The sequence below is a fragment of the Lissotriton helveticus genome, chromosome 12, assembly GCF_964261635.1.
Source record: "Lissotriton helveticus chromosome 12, aLisHel1.1, whole genome shotgun sequence".
Classification (NCBI taxonomy): Eukaryota; Metazoa; Chordata; class Amphibia; order Caudata; family Salamandridae; genus Lissotriton; species Lissotriton helveticus.
The window spans coordinates 765681890-765694376 of record NC_136073.1 but is presented as its reverse complement, the minus strand read 5'-3'; the positions used below and the strand labels follow the sequence as shown (position 1 = coordinate 765694376).

General features: G+C 41.5%; 2 protein-coding genes across 2 annotated transcripts in view; both read left to right on the top strand.

The window, feature by feature from the left end:
• Nucleotides 1–6311, top strand: part of LOC144798585 (uncharacterized) — a 126299-nt gene extending 119988 nt beyond the window's left edge. Inside the window, exons 6-7 of the mRNA XM_078669539.1 lie at nucleotides 3712–3874; nucleotides 6132–6311. Coding sequence (XP_078525665.1) covers nucleotides 3712–3874; nucleotides 6132–6307 — 339 coding nt within the window. The 3' untranslated portion in view covers nucleotides 6308–6311. The remainder of the gene's footprint in view (nucleotides 1–3711; nucleotides 3875–6131) is intronic.
• Nucleotides 6312–8656: 2345 nt separating this feature from the next.
• LOC144798584 (maestro heat-like repeat-containing protein family member 2A) overlaps nucleotides 8657–12487 on the top strand; it is a 58296-nt gene continuing 54465 nt past the window's right edge. Inside the window, exon 1 of the mRNA XM_078669538.1 lies at nucleotides 8657–8785. Coding sequence (XP_078525664.1) covers nucleotides 8765–8785 — 21 coding nt within the window. The 5' untranslated portion in view covers nucleotides 8657–8764. The remainder of the gene's footprint in view (nucleotides 8786–12487) is intronic.

Below are 12487 nucleotides of genomic sequence, written 5' to 3'. Positions count from 1 at the left end.
ATCTAATGGACGCCTGCTCCAGTAAGGATTCAAGGGCCTTCTGGGCCTTGCTTAGAGGCAGGGACAGGCCGGTCGACTCACTGCTGACATGTAACATCACAGGGGAGGCCTGGTTGGCCCATTTTTCCAAACTCTATTCTAACCCACCAGGGGCTTCGGCCCAGATTAGAGGTCCCAGCTATAGAGTGCCGGACAATAGTCCACATCTAGACCCCATTTTTACATCTAAGGAGGTCGAGGTAGCGATCAAGTGCATTGTGCCCAATAAGGCGGCAGGCCCAGATGGCGTACCTGGTGATTTGCTCCGGATTAATATGGAGGTGTGGTGCTTACTCATCGCAAAACTCCTGAATGAGGCTATGAAGGGTGGAGGCTTCCCAGATTCATGGAGGGGTGCGGAAGTTGTTCCCATATTTAAAAAAGGGTGTAGGGAAGACCCTGCTAACTACCGACCTATAAGTCTGCTTGATTCTACCCAGAAGGTAGCAGGGAAGGTAGTTCTAGGGAGGATTTTGCAGTGGGCTGAGGAAATGCAGGTCTTGTCTGACTTTCAGGCTGGTTTCAGAACAGGAACTGGCACGATTGAGCAGACATTTCGCTTCCTAATGCTCTATTGGAAAGTGGTAAAACTGGGCAAAGGCAGTCTGTACCTCGCCTTTATAGATCTGCGGACTGCCTTTGACCTAGTCCCACGCAGCCAATTGTGGGCTGTCCTTGAGGGGTTGGGCATGCCCCCGTATCTGTTGGCATTGATCATTAAATTCCATGAAAGCAATTTTGCCCAAGTCAGATGGGGTGCGCAGGGCCAAAAAACATCTCGTATCTCTGTAGACAGGGGTGTCCGCCAGGGGTGTGTGCTAGCCCCCACTCTGTTTTCATTATATCTAAACGGAGTGGTGGAGCATCTTCTCCAACTACCAGCAGACGCACCCTCCCTGGCGGGCAGGAAGATACCAACTCTCCTGTTTGCAGATGATACCCTGTTGATTTCGAAATCCCCGATGGGCCTCCAAACGCTGTTATCAGGGTTCCAGGGCTTTTGCGATGCCAGGGGCTTGGCTATTAACATCAGTAAAACCAAATTCCTGGTGTTGAATCCCCCGAGGAAGACAGTGCACCCCCCATCCCTTGACTCAGTTCCATTAGAAAGGGTAAGGGAATTCGATTATCTAGGTATCCGACTCTGTGACTCTATGAGTTGGAAGGCGCATCACCAAAAAATTATCCTGACTCATAGGAGGGTCACGGGCGCTTTATTAAAAGAACATCGTGCCTCTCCCCTCAAACCTATCGGGGTGATTTTAGACATTTATAGGGCAAAAGCTGTGAGTGCGGCGCTGTATGGGGCAGAGTTGTGGGGTACCCAGAAATTTGACACTCTGTCCCATCTTGAGAACAAATTTCACAAAGATCTAATGAGGCTCCCTCATAGCTCGCCCACCCTTCCTCTCCTACTTGACACAGGCACACGGTCCATAGCTGAGCAGGCTAAGTTACGCCCCCTTCTTCTATGGGCCCGTATGTGGAATGTCCCTGAACTCGCAAGCTATGCGGATGCACTACGCGAACTTCTCTCAATCCCGGGTTGGTGTAAGATCGGTTGGCTCTCAGAAGTTAAGCGCCTCCTTTGTGAACTGGGCCTGGGAGACGCATGGGCCAATAGATCTTCACCACCTAAACAGTTGTTAAAGAAAATATTTTGGGCGTGGGCGGAAAATGAGAGAGTGAGACACGCTAATCTATGCAGATCTGCTGCTGAGTTCTTGGTTATTAAAGACCTCCCTTTTAGAGAACCCTACCTGGATGTGATCTCCAACCCAACTGATAGGGCATTGTATTTTAAATTTAGGGTTGGAGTTCTGCCTCTTGGCATATGGACAGCAAATTGGAAACCACCCTGGCAAACTATAGCAACCTGCCCTTTCTGTACTAATAGGGTCAAATCTATCTCCCATCTAATGTTTGAGTGTCCAGCGTATGCTGCTCCTCGCCGTAGATGGTTGAAACCGCTCTGTCTGAGGCTGGGCACTCGGTCTTACATGGAGGCCTTACAGATGCTAAGATCAGACCCTCACCCCTTGTTTGCTTGTGGCTTAGCCAAATTCTTGGGATGGGCTTGGAGGATAAGATCTGCGAGGAAAATGATCCTCCAGTAAGGTTACCTATCCAGTCTCCACTGGCTCCAGCCATCCATTGCTGTGTCCCTTTTCTACTTTTAAGGATGATTTAATATGTGTATTAATGTATTCTAGATGGCTGATTCCCACAATTGTTGTATATTTTTACTGCCTTTTATTGATCTGCCTGTTTTGATGGTCAACTGCACAATTGTTTTTATACTTGTTTTTATATTGTAATGCTTTTATGAAATGATAAATATTTCGAAATAAAGCTATACAACAACAACAACAACAATATACCCACCTCCAAATGTGTTCCGATATGCTGGCAGTACAAAACAGAACAGCAGCTTGGAAGTGCCACACATCTTTCACTGTTGCACCCTCTCTGGCCTCCGAGACTTCAGGACTTCACTAGCAAGGTCATGTTTTTATCAAGATGTACAAGGAGATGAAACAACTGTAGACCTATTTCGTAACACACCACATTGTTATTAGTATGTAGTTCATGTATTATACCATTACAGTACTGTTGATTTATTGACATTGTGCTTTATCATGTATTTCCATGTATTTTTATCTAAGACAGTCCATCCTAATTAGAGTGTTTAAAATACATTTGTGTTAGACTTAAAATAGGTAAAATATTTGTAAATATAATCATTCAGTGTTTTTAAAGCCAGTTTACCTTTTGTTCCGCTCAAAAAGATATTGCAGTCTCTAAGGCCAGTATTGTGTTGAAAAGAAGTTAAATATTTCACAAACTCATAACCCTAGTATAGATATTTTATAAGTATAAAACACTAAGGTAATCCAGGTCTAGAGAATAGCCAAATAGAATTAATTATTTCTGATGATATATGCCCCATGCCAATACAGAAAGCGACTAGGTCGAATAGCTCGCACCTCTCAGCCTGTACCAAGCAATACATTTGGTGCACATCCTAAATGGATACCTCTGCAGCGCAGAAAGACATTCATTTATAAAAAAAAGAAAAGCCTTTTTGATGTGAAATTAAGAAAAGACAAGAATTTCTGATATTTTGATGGACTTATTTATTCATTCATTGGGGGTACCAATATATTTATAATTTTATTATGACCCATTTTTATCCTGTAAACTTTCTTGCTGCTGGGGGTCAAGAAATCTAAGGCTACAGCCTTATTTTCAATCTGTTTTGGCAACTGCTGGTTCTACTTGGTCTATTTCAAGGAGTGATTACATTGTTGTTATTTGCTCCGCTTCTATCTTATTGATAATTGAGTCTTAGGGCCTGATTAGGAGTTTGGAGGACAGGTTTACTCCATAACAAACGTGAGGGATATCCCGACCTCCGTATTACAATTCCATTATATCCTATAGTTGGACAATGTAATATGGCGGACGGGATATCCGTCACGTTTGTGACGGCGTATCCCATCGCCAAACTCATAATCAAGCCGTTATTGATTTGTTCAAGCATCTCCTGTTTCACAATATTCCCTCTATACCTGATCCATGGTACTTAATACTTGTTTTGGATTTGTTTTTCTCCTCTTGTTCGTCACAAATGTTTCAAATTACCAATATTTCCTATTTCTGCATATCTAGGAGAATTCGCCTGAAGTTGAAAGGATGGCTTTAATATGTCAAATTTCTCTTACCAAGTGGATACCACAGTCAATATCTTCTAAGATTGTAAATCTGTTTACGGTGCCTTCTATTCCAGAGGAGATTGTTTTTTGGGCCATTCATCAAATGACAATTCAATACGGTAATTTGAAAAAATGCTATGTTGTTGTCAAACACTGTGCTCTGTGGCAGTCTACCGGATTCTACATTCATTTTAGGTCTGTATGCAAATAGTTTTATCTGTCTATGGCTCATGTCATCACAACACTCAAATACACAGAGTGGGCTCTGAAGCAGCATGTGGCAACATGTTCTTTCAGTTCCCTTACTCCATTGCTTGTTTAAAGTATTTCTACATTTTGTACAAAACCCATAACAGTATGGTGAATTTATGCATTTTACAGTGATGATTGAGAATGGATCAATCACTAGCATTGCATATACAATGCAAATTGAAAGTGGAAAGAAGCCACAGGGTATATTTAAGTTATTTTCTACATATATTTCAAACTGATTGTGGCATTCAGAATAGAGTCCCATGCCTTTGCCATTTCAGCCCGCATAGTTAAAACAATTGATTTTTTAAGGAAGTGACAATTAATTGGAAGGAAATACAACAGCACCACTATGTGTTGCAACCCCATGTCATAATGGTAATTCAAATAAGCTCTAAAACGATTACTTTCTGTACAGTGCTAATTAAAGAAACAAGTATCTCCGTGCTTATGCCATCAGAAGGCTTCAAAATATGAAACTCCAGCAAGAGGCCTTATAAGTGAATGGTTGCATCTTAAATACAGGTCCACTGACAGCCACTTTTGAAAGATGCAAATGTATTGCTGCTATGGGGTCGCTCATCTAGATATATTGGGGTCGCTCATCCAGATATACAAGGCCCAGGCCAGGGGAGCGACCATGTATGGGGCGGAACTGTGGGGACACATATCTTGTCGTAGTCTGTCACTAACGGAGAATAATTTCATCAGACAGATAGCCGCGCTTCCGCCCAGCACCCCGCTCCTCCCCTTGAGGCTTGATCTGGGTCTACGACCAATAGCCGAAGAAATAGGTTTGAGACCCATAGCCTTCTGGCGTAGGCTGTGGAGTAGTAACGATCTTGCAAACTATAGGGCGGAATTGATGGAACTATTGACCCATCCAAAAGCGCTTCGGATCCCCTGGATAAAACACATCCAAAATACTTGTATGGAATTGGGGTTCTCTGATTTATGGACTGACCCTGCCAATGCTGCACCAAATATTTCTAAAAGATCCCTGGCCAATGCATACCATGAACAAAAACGAGCTAGGGTCCTAGACAGCCAGGCTGAAGGGTCATTATCCTCTGTATTTTTACAAAGTAAGGACCTATATAGGTTTGAGGGGGTTTTGGACGTCATTTCCCCAGTGCTTACCAGAAAGCTGTTTCTCCAGTGGAGATACGGCACATTGCCCTTTCGGTCTTTCACCAGCTCCTGGTCATCACTTCCTTCCACCAAGCAGTGTCCGGCCTGTGACGCCACGGAGGAAACTGATTTACACGTGGCCCTTTTTTGTCCAGCTTACAGGGTTGCGAGGAAATACTGGCTTCTTCCATTGATTAGGAACATGGGATGCAGGGAATATGCCCCAATGTATAGGATTTTAAAATCTGATGTCTCAGGCCCAACTGTGTTTGCACTGGCAACATTTTTTACCAATGTCTGGCACACCCGCAACCGCATTTTAAAGACGCTGGTTTCCACCTAATTTTAAGATTTACAGTTTTAAGGCATTTTTAATAATATGTAATTCCAATGTTTTACATTGTAAATGTGCTGATTTATTGTGATTGTATATGTGTATTGTTATCTTTTATGGCCAAATGGCCGAAATAAAGATTGGAAGGATGATTGCTGCTATTTTGGTTATTATGTTCAAATGATACATATTGTTTTAGATTTGTTGAAATTTAGTAATTTCACATTTTAGATTCACATTTTAGCACCACATACCAGTACCAGATGTCCCTTACAGGTTTTGTTTCATTATGTCTCTTGAGGTAAAACTGTTAAAAACTGAAACAGCTCTACACCAACCAGCTACTTAACTATTAAGCCTTTATTTGTACAAGGATTTAGAATTTCTGTAAATGCAGCAACTCTGCTATAATGCCGAACTCCTTCATCACCGTCATAAAAAGGTGCGAGTGAATCCTGGGAAAAGACAATGTGAAACGTTCTTTTCGCTTATTGCATTACGTTTTATGTTCTGCTGGGTGGAAAATATACAAAGCCAATCATCAAGATTTTTTTACAATATGTTTCATGACCAACACCACCTTTGCAGCACACTCATCATCTTAAGTTGGTATTAGTGTTTAGTTTAATTAATATTGTTTATCCTATTTTCTCTTACAGGACCGGAAATGGAACCATATCTAGATCTGATTCTCAGAACGCTCTTTCCTGTAATGAAGACTGCTTCTACAATCAACCAGAAATATTGGTTTAGCCTTGGTGTGCACCTGCGCTGGTGGAGCGGTCGGGTTTGGTTTGATGGTTGGGAGAGTGTTGGGACAGGACACCTTTATTAAGTTCACTTTTGTAACATTTCCTGAGAGCACCCTTCATGCAAAGAGATGCAATTTCGTATGTCTGATTGGTGCAGAGAATAACAGTCCCTATTCATCCCATTGTTTTCAACAACTTATTACTTATCTGCATTAAACTTTCATTTGTGGCACAAATCAGAACTCAACTGCAACAATGGTCTGCATAATGTGTAACTCCACTACTTTCTAGTACATTTGCCAATTGGACTGGCATGCTGAGCTGCTGTGTCAAGTTTGCCATGTAATGACTGGAACACATCTCTAGTCTGTATAGTGCACCTCCGGGAAAAACCCTATTCTTTTCAGTAATACAAAACGAAGGGCTTGATTTAGAGTTCGGTGGACAAGTTGTATCCTATTGTATGTGTAATAAGAGGGACGGGCTATCCCATCACGTTTGTGACGGGATACCCATCTGCCACAGCCTGAATCAGGCCTTATGTTGTGAACTTACCTCCCTAGGAAGTGGAGCATTAAAACCTGTAGAAATTGTACATCATTTCCCAGAGGTAATTGTTCACTTCAATGGCACAGGCATCTTGTTGCAACCTAGAGCTCGCACATTTGCAAACTAGTCACCGTGTTAATTAAAGATTTAGACTGGTGCAAATCATGGAGTAAATATATTTTTACCATTTTTGCCTCTTGAAAAATAAAGAATGCAGGAAGCAAGATTTGCTCCCAACTAAACATTTTCAATATTAGGACAGAAAAAGGGGCAATGTGATTTCACACGTTTTGCTATGCTTAATATAGGAAATTGAATGAATCAGTGTTTATTTAGATGTGAGATTAAAACCAGTGTAGTGTCTTCCTGCCTGATTAGCAGAAGAGTGCAAAATCATTACACCACTTTTTACTCTGGTGATATCTGAACCAGCACTTCTTTGTTAACCACATAAAATGATTCACAAAATGACTGATAAGGAATGCTCGGATGCATCATCTTTTATATTTTTACATACTTTTTTTTATTTTGCCAAGAGGGCAAATATCGTCATACAGTAATAACTTGTGCAAAATCTGATTTCTCCACTCCTATTTCATAAACAACAAAACTGTACAAACTAAATTGCTTTGTTGCTAATTGAATGTAAAAAGTACTCTGGTGACACATATTCTGCCTTTCCTTCATTTTAGTTCAATACAATGAGTTGCAGTAATGTGGAATTATTACCATATATTGTCTAGAATGCTTCAAAAGTGCAATAGGATGCATGATCGAAATGGATACCATTACAGTATCTATGAGAGTCATAGAATACCTATGTGAATTGAGTCTAATACCTGCTATAAATCATTTCCTATCAGCAGACGCATTGCACTGTTTTTGCTCAGTATGTCCTATGCACTACCAGACGAGGTGGTACATGTGTAGATTAATGCAACACTTAAGCCTTTGAACTTAACTGTAATTTTTTTATTTTTGTGCAGTCATTGAGATGTTATCAGGCCAGTTTGCTTCCAGTGTAGACACTCCTCTAGTCACACTTTTCTTTGAAGCCTACTCAACCTGTAAGGTATTTCTTCTTGAAACCATCCCCAGTCTCCAGGAGGTGAGTTGGTAAAGTGGGGAAAGAAGAGAGTGCAGTGGATGAAGGTTTAGAGCTGTTACGTTTTGTGAGATAACTGATGCATACACATTGACTGCCCCTTCCTCTGCCTTTGCATATATACTTCATTTGATGAAATACAAAAAAACATGAAATTCATTCTCTTGACCCAGACTTGTGATCTCTATTTATGTAGATGAATAAAATGTGTAAAAACCTTTATTGTACCCGACCAAGTATCAAATTCCTATCAGGTCAGATATATAAAACAAAATCAAAGCTAAACCATGCTATAATACTTACGTATTAGGGAACAGTAAGTGTAATAAGTATTTTTGAAAAAGAAAGTGACAGAATTAGATTCTAGGGCAATTTAATAAAATCGCAGCTGCAGTAGTGTATTTTCTATGTCTACCACAACCTGTCCATGAATAGGAGCCAGGGGAAATATATTTTTTTAAAGAGCTGGGGAGAGGGAGAAAATAGAGAGAGTGGGTGGGGAACCCTCATCCAAATAAGACAAGAGCGAAACAAATTCATGGATAACATTTCTATTTTAGAGAATCAGTTTTGTCTATTGGAATATTCTGCCAGTGACAGAAACCACTACCTTTGCATGACAGAATCACTTCCTAGTGAACAGATGTCAAGTGCAGCTGCCTCTCCAGGGAACCCTCTACTTCCACATGTGGCTCATCTTTTCTTAGTAGTTAATGTCTAGTGTGTGGAACTGAAAACCTGGTGTAATTTATCTTAACAGGTCTGGGGGCAGGTCATCACCACTCTGGGACATTTGGCCTCCATTCTGCCAGAGGAGCAACTAGATAAGGAGCTTCCTTGGTTGGTCAATGAAGTTGAAAGGCTCCAACCCCAGCTGCCTGCTGATATGGCATTTCGTTTGCTCACGGTGAGTGTGACCTTTATTTGCTGTCCATGCTTGCCACTTCAAACAATCCCAAATGATCCACTCATAATGAACACTGTATCCCATAATGAGAGATTAGCTGCAATGAAACACTACATTATTGAGAAATTAGGGTTGAATACAGAACTACAGGATTCCATTGGTGAGTTAGTTACACCACAGGTGGAGTTGTGAGATGGTTCAGGCCTCCATCATGTGTACATTGGGCCAACATATTGGCATTCCGCTCCCAACAGTACCAATGTTGTGGGTATCAGAAATTTTGGGATGTAGGAAAAATGTATGATTCCAAGTTTGCCCCTTAGGTAACCCTGAGAAATAGAACCACCACACCTATTCGGACAGTAATTCCCCACTATTTGACACATTCACGCCTGGTAATTATTTCAGTTTTGAGCTGGTGTATTGTTTTGGGAGATGAAGGGATTACAGGGAATATAGTTTTCCAACATTAATTCCAAATACTGAACCAGCTCAATTGTGATTAGTACACAATCCATGAAGGCAGCCAGAGAAGCAAAATGCACATTTGTATTTGTTACGTATGAAATCGGGATTAATAAAGGAGAAATGTGGACCGAAGCAATTGTGCTAGATTTTAAATAAACATCAACAGTGCTGAAATTTGCTTCATCTGTTGTTGTGATACTGGGTAAGTAAAATTGGTTATAGAAGTGAAATTGAGCATACTGACGCTCCATCTTGATGCGTTAATCATAACAAAACAGCAGATCTTCAGTCACTAGAGCCCTGACATAGGTCCCAAGCAGTAATTGGGCTTACTAAAGCCCTAGTGACCTCTTATAACAAACAGTGTGCCATTGCATTTTCTCTAGTCTGAGAGGCTGCTTACACCCTGTGAAATACAAGTACATTTACAAATGACCTTCACTAAGGAGCCCCATGACTTTGCATTGCACTCCTGGTGACCGAACATACAGGTAAAACAGTGAAGTCTTAAGAGGAGCACTGGAAATGTATCATGTTGGTAATCAATAATGTGTTGGAATTATAGAATACTACTTTTAGTTGCTATAAAAACAAATATTAGCAAAGGAAAGAGTCCGTAGTTAGAGACGTGCGAACTGTATTAGCTGAAAAAGCTAGAGTGACGTAGACCTTGGTGGACACACTATTAGAATTATAACGTCTCCAATCTGCCAATTTTCATTTCCACAGAACTATTGTTTTTAAGGCTTGAGAATTGTAGATTAATGTTGAGGCTCTAAGTGGAACAGTTTCTGCTAGGTCTGAGCACTTACAGTTAAAAGGACAGGATGTTCAAATTTCCTTACAAGTCCTTCTTTTGACAGTCTCCACTTGTAATAAAAATTTGAATACCAGCTACAAACATAAAAACATGACAGAATTTTGTTGTATGGCATATTGACCATATACATAATTTGAGGTTGTTCCCCCAATGAGTCTTACAAGCCTTCATTGCAGGTGATCATTCTCCTCATTAGCATCTGTGTAGGTAAATGTGTTCCTAAAACTGCTTTTAGTCGTCACCCATCTTCTGTGTTGCAGCTCCTGCCTCCACGTTGCCTTTGATTCTCATAAGCGAACACTATACTTTTAGGCTCCTCTGTACTCCCATGGTTCACAGTGTGCAGGGGTGCAAGAGGGACATTGAGCAATCCTGGTCCACAACTGTTAATAGTGAAACAGATGTAGCGGCGCATACATGGATTCACGTTTTAGAGGAGCACCCCAATTATGTCTGTATTTTACTATCTAACAGGAAAAAATGGGAAAATGTATTTCCAATAGTGTTCATACACCCATGCTACATCTAAGTGTGCCCTTTGGCTTGAGGGTGTAGTTTGCTGACTTTGGATGAGACTACATTAGTGGAGTGTGGATCACTTGGAGAAGCAGGCAGATAACTAGAGGACCTGTAGGATGAACAGGGAGAAACAGGAGGGTGAAAGGGAGGTCAAACAGAAGAGGAGGACAAGGGAACAAGACTCTCCAAAAAGTTCAGTACAACTGAATGGAGGAGGAGGAGGAGGAGGAGGACCAAGATCACTAGCAGGATTAGGAACACACGGAACTGGATTTCCAAGATAATGAAGAGAAAGCAATAGCAGGAGGACCATGGAAAAACCTGGAGGATCAGGCAGCCAAAAACCACAGTCGACCAGGATGACTGAGACCCCAAGGACATAAGGCCCAGCATGCCTAAGACAAAGAGGAGGATCAGTAAAACCAGGAGAATAAGTAGAATGAAGTAGACCAGAAGGACCAGAACCAGGAGGCCAAAGAGGAGAAGAAGTACAAGTAGCCACTTTATTAAGCGCCATAGAAGCCAGAAACTAGCTGACTCCAAACCTTTTCGGTGGTATAACAATGAATGTAGGCAAGCAAGAATTGCCCTTGGCAATGCTATCAGGGTTGGGGAAATGGGTACTGTCCGTTCTGCAAGATATGAATACAAAAAAGCTATCCATAAAGCCAAGTGCCTATGGGATGAGCTTAGATGGCAGGACCTATAGAAGCTAATTTGCAGAATAATACCAAATTAGTCTGGAATATCATTAAGTGAGGCAGAGGGGTCAACCTGATCAGCCGCTAATTCATGTCTCTCATGAAGGATGGGTTAATTACTTTGGGCTCCAATATGCGCGTAACCCTTTAGATTATCAAATGGAAGAAGTTAGTTATGTTTTTTATACTGATGAGGCTTTTAATGACAAAGACGTTTTAGCAGCTCTTAGTGCAGTTGCTGGAGGTAGAGCGCCAGGACCCGATGGTGTCCCTGCAGATGTGTTCCTCTATGACAAAATACGATGGGGTAGATACATCTTGTTGATGGCAAATGCAACGGTCCAGGGTGCCCCGATCCCGGTTTCCTGGAAAGGGGCCGTGATAATTCCAGTATATAAAAAAGGAGATAAAACTCAACCAGGGAACTACAGACCTATCAGCTTGATGGATACAATTCAGAAGGTAGTTGGGAGGTTGATCCTGAACAAAATCTTAGACTGGATTTAAGAGAATAGTATATTGCCCCCATTCCAAGAGGGTTTCCTTAAATACACTAGCACCATTGATCAAGTCATTCATTTTATTCTTTCATAGTGGAAGACTGTGACATTGGGCAAGGGCAGCCTTTATGCTGCCTTTGTCGATCTACGTTCAGCTTTTGACCTTGTCCCCCGTTCCCGGTTATGGGTGACGTTGAGGGAATTAGGCCTTTCGGACGAGATCCTAACCTTCGTAATGAGGCTGCACGAGGGTAATCATGCTAGAATCCGCTGGGGAGGGCAGGGTAGGGTCACCACCCAGTTTCCGGTTGAACGAGGGGTACGGCAAGGCGGTACCATGGTACCAACGTTATTCTCTTTGTATATTAATGGAATAGTGGACCGCTTGTTGCCAGTGAATACAGATGCCCCTTCTCTAGCAGGTGTAAAAATTCCGATTTTAATGTTTGCAGATGACACATTAATTATTTCCAAGACTCCTAGTGGCCTCCAGTGAGCTCTATCAATTTTTGAAGATTTTTGTGCTGCTCGAGGCCTGGAAGTTAATGTGTCAAAAGCGAAATTCATGGCTTTTAATCCGCATCGAAGTTTTAAGGGGAGGGTTTTTATGAATAAACAACCACTTGAACTGGTCAGGGCTTTTACCTATTTGGGTATACAGTTAGAGAAGAAACTTAAGTGGGACTGCCATATC